At 47.4% G+C, this 8,467-nt stretch overlaps 1 protein-coding gene across 1 annotated transcript in view; it reads left to right on the top strand.

Moving 5' to 3' along the window:
• Positions 1–7,441, top strand: part of TLCD3A (TLC domain containing 3A) — a 7,995-nt gene extending 554 nt beyond the window's left edge. The window contains exons 2-5 of the mRNA XM_029928904.1: positions 373–456; positions 3,855–4,059; positions 5,216–5,311; positions 5,752–7,441. Of these exons, the coding sequence (XP_029784764.1) occupies positions 373–456; positions 3,855–4,059; positions 5,216–5,311; positions 5,752–6,021 (655 nt within the window). The 3' untranslated portion in view covers positions 6,022–7,441. The remainder of the gene's footprint in view (positions 1–372; positions 457–3,854; positions 4,060–5,215; positions 5,312–5,751) is intronic.
• Positions 7,442–8,467: the final 1,026 nt, after the last annotated feature.

An 8,467-nucleotide genomic window follows, 5' to 3' on the forward strand; every position in this document is an offset into this window, starting at 1 on the left:
CCCGGCGCCCCGACCCGCCGGCGCCCGCCCCCTGCGCCGCGCCGAGGGCGGAAAAGGGGGGCGGCAGGAAGCGAGGGGGCTGCCTCCCCGGTGCCTTGCTCCTCCGGGGACGCTGGCCGCAGCTCTCCGAAGACCCCGGGCGTCCTCCCGGGAGCGAGAGAGAGCAGGCTGGAGGGCGCCCACGCGGGGCAGGACCGGGCGGGAAGATCCTGCTCCGGGCTCGGCAGCGCGGCGGCCGCAGTACCCTCTCCCTCAGTCCGTCAGCGCCCGGGCCGCCTGGGGGGAGAGGCAGGTTGAAGGCTCGGGCTTTATGCTATCTCCCCCCGGACTGGATTTTGTTTTGTTTTGTTTTTCTTCTCTGCCGCACGTTAGGCTGGTTTCTTCAGTGCAGGCTGTGTTCGCCACCGGATCGGGGATCGTCATCATCCGCTCCTGTAAAGACGTGATCACGGACAGGTAACCCCCAGTGCCAGGTGAAAGCAGCCCCAAAGACAGCGCCGAGTTTTCGAAGTGTCCTTATTCGAGCGACTCCCAGGCGCTAGGTCTTTATCAGCACATGCTGTTTGGAAGCTGATTGATGGGAAGAGCTTGGGGACCATAATTAGTCCCTCCTCCTCTCCTTACCTTTTAGCCTTGCCCACTTAGGAGAAAGTAAACCGAAGACAGGCTAGTGAATGGCAAAGTCTAGGTCTGAAGGTGGGCCATTGACCCAGGTTCTTTGTGAGATACGTAAGTGTGAAGCCGGAGCGGAAGTCTGGCTTTTGGTTCTTTTCAGTGATTTCACAGGGGTTCTGTTCTGGAGCATTCATTGGCCAAAGTATGTCCAGTGTGGGTAGCAGAGATCCCTTCAATGAAAAGGAGCGAATCCACCAACCCTTTCTTTACATGTGTGGCTCCCGTCGTTCCTCTGGATTTGCTAAGGCAATGAAGAGGTTTCTAGTGTTTTCAGAAAACTGACCTGTATGCCAATGAGAGCTCAGTCCAGGGGCAGGTCAGGAAAGGCGCATCTAGTGAAAAAAATCATAAAGACCAGTGTGGTCTACTTTGTACAATGTTTAGATCTCAGCAATTGTGCCTCCCTCCCCTGTTTTTCTAAAAAAACCCTTTTTTTTCCACCTGCTTTCCAAGAATCACTCTTACTTTGTCCTAAAGAGTGATAAGCCTGCAGGGAAGTCTCAGAGCCTCTTCTAGTTTCTTTCTCACGTTGACTCTGCAGAGTGCGCTGCTTTTCACCTGTTGAGACTGAATGTGATGGGAGCGAGAGCGGGGCGGCCACCTCACTGTGGCCTGCAAACTTAGCGTCTGGATCTCACTTGGGATAAGTGCTGTCCTTGTGGCTTTTGTGCTTTTCTTCCTCTGCCTCTTTTCAGACAAAATCAGCTGTCCTCAAGGAATTATGGACTAATTGGACAGAAGATAGGTCAAGTGGCTTTGACTGCATATGGCACAGGCTAACAGTATTAGCTTGTCTATGTTCGGTTTTTATTCTCTTTGGCCATTTTCGAGGTGTCTGCGGCTAACCTGAGGGTGTGGGTTCCTGCAGTGGAAGCTGAACCGCCCTGGAGTGTGGGGATACAAAGGAATCTCGATCCAAGTTGCCTCTTTCCCGCTTTGGGGCTCGACGCCTTGCCTGTCTCGTAGTTCGATGGGGGAAGTAGTTTCTTATTGAGTTGGAAGAAGAAAAAATTAAGAGCAAAGAATAAGTATGAGTTGGCTAGATAGAAGATGAAACTCATCCAATCCAATCTGTATTTCAGTTGCCAGAATGTTCAACTGACCCCAGCACATTAGCCAGATCAGCTCTGGCCATTTTCTGATGGTGCAGTGAGTTCCCTCACTGGCCCCAGTTTGTCACATCCAACTTGAAACCAGTGTCCTTTGCAAAGATTAAACTGACTGATGTGACTCTGCAGCATTGCCCTGAGCTAACAGAAGGGCAAGCAGCAAGCAACCGTAAACATTTCAGAAGACACTTGCACACCATTAATTGTCCCTTCTGTAGCACCAAAGTGGTGTCTCCCCCTCAGAAGCCCCATGTGTTCAGTGGCTCGGTCATGGTAGCACACCTGAGTTTGGTTTTCAGTTTCCTCGTGTGTATCTTTATGCCTTAGAGTCTCTGATTACACAGTGGAGATAGACACATTTCTATCCCCTCCACCTTTACATGTATGCATAAGAATTATTATTATTATTATTATTATTATTATTATTTTGAGGGAGAGACAGAGGCAGAGAGCATGCAAGTAAGTGGGGTATAGGCACAGAGAGAGGGAGAAAGAGAATCCCAGGCAGGCTGTCAGCAGAGCCTGAGACAGGGCTTTATCTTACGAATGGTGAGATCATGACTGAGCTAGAATCAAGTGTCAGATGCTTAACCAACTGAGCCACTCAGGAACTTTGCCTAAGGATATTCTAAAGGCACCTAGAGGGGCGCCTGGGTGGCTCAATCCATTAAGTGTCTGCTTTGGCTCAGGTCATGATCTCACAGTTCATGGGTTTGAGCCCCACATCGGCTCTGTGCTGACAGCTCAGAGCCTGGAGCCTGCTTCGGATTCTGTGTCTCCCTCTCTCTCTGCCCCTCCCCTGCTCGTGCTCTACCTCTGTCTCTCAAAAATAAATAAATAAATAAATAATTCTTTAAAAAAAATAAATCAAGGCACCTAGATCTGGGGTGCCTGGGCTCAGTCAATTAAGCGTCCAACTTCAGCTTGGTTCATGATCTGGCAGTTCGTGGGTTCGAGCCCCGCATCAGTTTCTGCTGACAGGTAGCTTAGAGCCTGGAGCCTGTCTTCGGATTCTGTGTCTGCCTCTCTCTCTGCCCCTCCCCTGCTCGTGCTGTCTGTCTGTCTGTCTGTCTGTCTCTCTCTCTCAAAAATAAAAAAATACACATTAAAGGCACCTAGATCATCTTAAAAACAGAGTCCTCAGCACCACTGCAGGTGATTCTGAATTCGGGTAGTTTGAGAACCAGAAAACAAAATTGTTTCTTCTACCTGACACACAGTTGCTCAGTAAAAATTTGCTGAGTGAGTGAAGCTATTCCTTCTCAGCATAGCATATGGTTTCTATGTTGGTTTTTTTCACATTTCCTATAGAATGAGTATTTATCATTTGGGAACAAAATTATAGAAATTAGAGACTTATAATCTGCTCTGGGACAGTGATACACAGTCATTTACACTCTGCAAATGCTGATTCAACCCCTTTGGACAAGTAAATGGGAACACTGCCTTTTGTCTCAGCTTCCCTTCTGGTATCTGACTGCTGTAAGGTAGTCCTTGGGCTCTGGGTTCTTTTCCAGATGTATTTTTCTTAATGAGTGCAATTGGGATTAGCCATAGAGTTATAAAGAAAATGGTTCGGGTAGCTTCCCAGAAACTCCCTAACGTGGGGTTGCAACCAGATGGAAGAGGAAATTCCCAACTATTAAGCAACTAAGTGGAGTCAAACGGGAAATATTTGATTTGGCATTTGGGACATCTACCTTCAAACCAGCTTCTTGAGGCTTTCCATCATTTGTAGAGAGATCAATATCAAAGTCAGCTTATATCACAAAATGCCAGAAAGCCCATTAGAAATGAGGAGCTAAGTCCGAGAAATAGTGACAGCTGGGTCCATGATGCCAAGTGGATCTGGTTTTCTGCCCTTGACACTTATGAATTTGCCCTGTAACTCAGAGATTTTTCACTTACCTTATCACCATCAGCATCTCCATTGTAAAGCATTTGGAGTAAAAAACAGCTGATTAGGTACAAAGCTGAAGAGGGGGGATGTGTTTGAGAAGAGGTTGGCTTTGAGCTTTCATAATTGAGATCCATAATTATTTCATGGACCATTCATATGCTTTCTTTTAGGCACTGGCTTGCCCGAGAGTACGTCTGGTTCTTGATTCCATACATGATCTATGACTCCTACGCCATGTACCTCTGCGAGTGGTACCGAGCTGGAGACCAGGGCCGCAGACAGTCCCTCACCACGTTTCAGAACTTCCTAAGTAAAAACCGCCTCATGATCACGCACCATGCGGTCATTCTGTTTGTCCTTGTGCCAGTGGCACAGGTATGGTCTTCCAGAACAGCCACCAGCAGAAGTGGTCACTCGTTTCCTCCCTTTAAACTGGTTATCTTGACTATTACCTCTGAGTAATGTCATACATTTCCCTTTCCTGCTGCTGCACCCACTCTCCTGGGCCAGGCACTTAAAGAGTAAAACCTCCCAGCCAGATCCTGTAGGAAAAAAAAAAGACCTGAAATGTCCGTGATCCGCCTTACCGACATTACCCTTTATGGAGTCCCCCAGCCCTCTGTGACTCCTAGGCCCTGTCAAAGGTTCTGACTTTAGTTTATACACTATAAGAACAATATAAAAGACAATGCAGGGCAACATAAAGATTGTTTTAAAGAAGCTAGAGTAGCTCAGTCAACTGGTGATTTGCTCTAACAGTGCCAGAGAGTACTGTATGCACTATTTTGAGATCACAAAAGCACACTCTCAAAGTAGAGAGCCTCCTGATTTCTCCTCAGAACCATTTCCCCAAAAGAACCCACCCAACAAGGAAGGGAATGGGAATACCAGAAGGAAATTAGTAACTCCTGATGGCCTACCAGGTGACAGGTGCTTATAACTTTCTACTCATGATTAGAAGTTATTAGAAAATAATTAGATATTCTTAGCCCTGTACCATAGGTAAAGAAACTAATGGCCCAAGAGTTTACTTATTGTACCCAGTGGTATGAAGTGACAGAGCTGCTGTTCTGTGCTATCCTGGTTTTCTTAAGAAGATAAAAGGAGTGGTAGAGTACATTACATTCTTCAAGACGCCTCTCCTGATTGCTTTGGGGCCCTAACATCCAGCACAGGGGCTGGCACATATTTTGTTGAATTAAACTGGCTAAGCACCCTTGGCATGACTAAGTTAGATACCTAAATGTAGGCTACAGGGTTCTTTCCAGCTGACATTGAAATTCAGGAAAAGCTTGGTGTGTGATGCAATCAGCCAACCTGAAGTTGCCTCTGGATTCTAGGGATTTGCCCATCAAAGTGTCACTGCAATGGCGGCAGCAGCACATTCACCGGGCCTGTACTTGCTCATTTAGCATTTCCCTTTCCTTTTGTGGTCTCTCATGGTTACCCTTTTAAATAGCCCTAGTCAGAATTTTCCTTCCGATGGTTCCTTAACCTCCATGTCTTATTTCCCTTCCCCCACCCCTGGCAGACACTTAGAGGAGACCTTGGAGACTTCTTTGTTGGCTGCATCTTCACGGCAGAACTGAGCACTCCATTCGTGTCGCTGGGCAGAGTTCTGATTCAGGCATGTATGAGTGAAATGGCAGAAGCAGAGTGGAGAAAGCGACTTGGCTCCTCCTGAGTAGATTGTGGGGCTTGGAGAAATCCCTTCGTGCTAGGAATAGCAGGATAGGACACCACTGAACAGACTTAAAAGTCAGTTGGTCTTCTGAGCTGATGGGGTTGAAATTGTACTTCTGATTGAAATGTGATACAGGTTGATTTTTTAAATCCACCGTTGGCTGTGTGCCTTTCAGCTTGGTGGCTTATGCTAAGTTCAGTATCAGTACTGGAAAAACCACAAGCCTATATGCACATATGAATCAACAGGAGCATTCAGTCATCCGTTCTACAGTGTCAGAAGACTAGATGCTTGGCCCGTACTGCGGTGGGACTTGGGCTGGTCGTTCCCTGAAGGCACAGCCTTTTGGCAACTCTGTGTTCTCCTTCCCTCTTCTCTTGCAGCTAAAGCAGCAGCACACCCTTCTGTACAAAGTGAACGGAATCCTCACGCTGACCACCTTCCTCTGTTGTCGGATCCTCCTTTTCCCTTTTATGTACTGGTCCTACGGCCAACAGCAGGGACTGAGCCCACTCCAAGTGCCATTCAATATCCCTTTCTACTGTAACGTGGCCAATGCCTTCCTCATCGCTCCCCAGGTCTACTGGTTCTCTCTGCTGTGCAAGAAGGCAGCACGGCTCTTTGACGCTCCCCCAGCCCGAAAGGGTGGCTAACTGCTCTCAGGAGTCAGGCGGTGAGGGTGCCTCACACTAGCTGCCTCCTCTGCGCAATAGTCCATGGACCAAATTGTGCCCTGGGCGGCCTCAGCCTTTTGGGTGCTGATAAGCGGGGGGTGGGGGGTGAGTTTTTCTAAAGAATATTCATATTACCTCCCTCTTCTAACTTGCCCCTTTTGCAAAAGCACTTTTTTCTTCGTAACAGTTATTGGCTCCTGTCAGATTTCTATTGGCAGCAAGATGGTTTTAATGCAAGCCCAAGGATCCTTCCTTGGGTCTTACCTCCAAAGTTCTGGGAGGTAGAAGCATGGGGTATGGAGACAGGTGGTAAGTGTTGGGGCACCCACCTGGCCCTAATGATGGTGCTTATCCACCTTTCTGACCACTCAGGGCAGTACCCACACATACTGGGCCAGCAGAAGCAAGGGATGACTTGGTTCTTGACATAAATTCTTGTGATATTGGCCTGGGAAAATCATTGTGTGTAGGTAGTTTTGTTTTTTTTTTATCATTTACTAGATAGCCCATTGGTCCTGTGCCTCATCCTGTCATCCATGTGCCAACATTGAATTCTTGTGTCCACTGACTTCCATTCAGAAGTCTCCCTGGCAGCAGGGTAAGAGGCAGGGAAGGGGACCTACGGCACTCGAGTAGGCGACAAGGCCAATTGAGCAGCACCATGGTGGGCTGACTTGGGAAGACCAGTGCCAAATGTGAGCTGGTTGTAAAGTCACAAGCAGGATTCCTTTTTTTAGCACGTCACCTCAAGCCCAGCTTTCCCCGCATCCACATGCACAGGACGCCTTTGTTAAAAACGATGGGGGAAAGTGAAATGGTGCCTATCAAGCTCTTTGCTGGGTAACCCTGCTCTTTGACATTGTCCTTTCCCTATGACGTGGAAACAGACTTCTGTATTCCAAACTGTGAGATGTTTGTCCAGGCTGCCTGGTTAGCCAGAGCTTGTGTTCCAAAGCCTGTTTTTACATGAGTGTACCGCCACTCTGCCACAGAAGACTGGAGAGCAAGAGCACAAGACAGCCCTGGCCAAAATACATCCTGTGGACGGACTCCTTCACCTGCCACTTGCAGTACTGGTGCCAGTACTAATTGCTCATCAACTAGGATTGTTTTTAAAAACTGCTACCATGAAGTGGTAAAAATCTAGATGTTTTAAAGTGCCTTTTAATTAATTGTCCATGAACTTTAAAAAAAAGTAGTACTGAGTATGTAACGGTGCCTCAAATTTTGACGATTTCAGTCTTAATGGGTGCCATTTTAAAAAACCTAAAATGCTGTAATTTTTTTTGCCATTTTTATTATCAGTGTATCTTTATAAATCACCCCTGTGGTGATTAAATTGCACTAATATTTCCCAGCTGCTTTATTTGTGAAATACATCTATAGTGACTTCTTTCCAGACCCATCCTGTGACCTGACTGGACTCACTGCTTTGTGCTACTGTTTCTGGTCTGTGTTCCCACCCATGCAACTGGCAGAAGTTGGGGGGGGCGCGGGGTGTTGAGGGTGTGTCATGCTGTCCGTGTCTAGGAGGGCCTAGCTCACACCTTACTCTACGTTTCTGGGGTTCCAAGAATATACCGTAGGGTCCTAGAGTTCAAGGCCATTGGTCAGGTAACTTTTGGCACTTTCCTCCCTTCCTATGTAAGTCCCAAACAGAAATGAGAGGGTGGAAAACCAATTGAAGGGCACTAAGCCAACCCACTTCAGGCAGAGGTGAGAACCAGAATAATGCCCCATTTGGAGCAAAGGTTTGCACAGGAAGGTGGCGGGTGTATCCTTTTCCCTTCATACCCCCCCCAGTTAATCACCTCACCAACCAGTTCTCCTACTTCTGTGATACACCCCGGACAGGTTAAATTCCCATTTTTATGCTTCTGCACACACCACTGCCTGCTCCCACTCTTCAAAACCATGACAACCTACCCTAGGCAGAAAATAATTATACCCGTACTTTAGACCCATCTCTGCTGTGTTTACCAGACCTGGTTTTACACAGCCCCTCCTGGATCTACTGAATGGGAGTTAAGACTACGGCAATTCCGAAGTTACCCATTTTCTTAGGTTAGTGGTCTACCCTCTGACATTCAATCTTCTTGTTCCAATGTTCTCCTTTCACAGTAGTGCAGGCTGTTGGGGCACACAAATCACATGGCCAACTGCTGGCAGAAAACAGTGCTTTTTCCTTGTTGCCCTTTCCAAGATAGCACGAAATGACTTTGAAAGAAGGTTTCGGTGCAAAAGAACATATACCTTGTCATTTTTCCACTTGGGTGATTTCACCTTTGACTCAAATTCTAGAGTGGATAGGTCCAGTTATGAACATGTTCCTCCCAGCTTGCCTTGCACTTTAGACTTGAGCTGAGCCCAATGTCCGAGCACCTCTAAGCCTAGACTACTGACCAGAAAGACTCAAGAGACAGGA

The sequence above is a fragment of the Suricata suricatta genome, chromosome 17, assembly GCF_006229205.1.
Source record: "Suricata suricatta isolate VVHF042 chromosome 17, meerkat_22Aug2017_6uvM2_HiC, whole genome shotgun sequence".
Lineage (NCBI taxonomy): Eukaryota > Metazoa > Chordata > Mammalia > Carnivora > Herpestidae > Suricata > Suricata suricatta.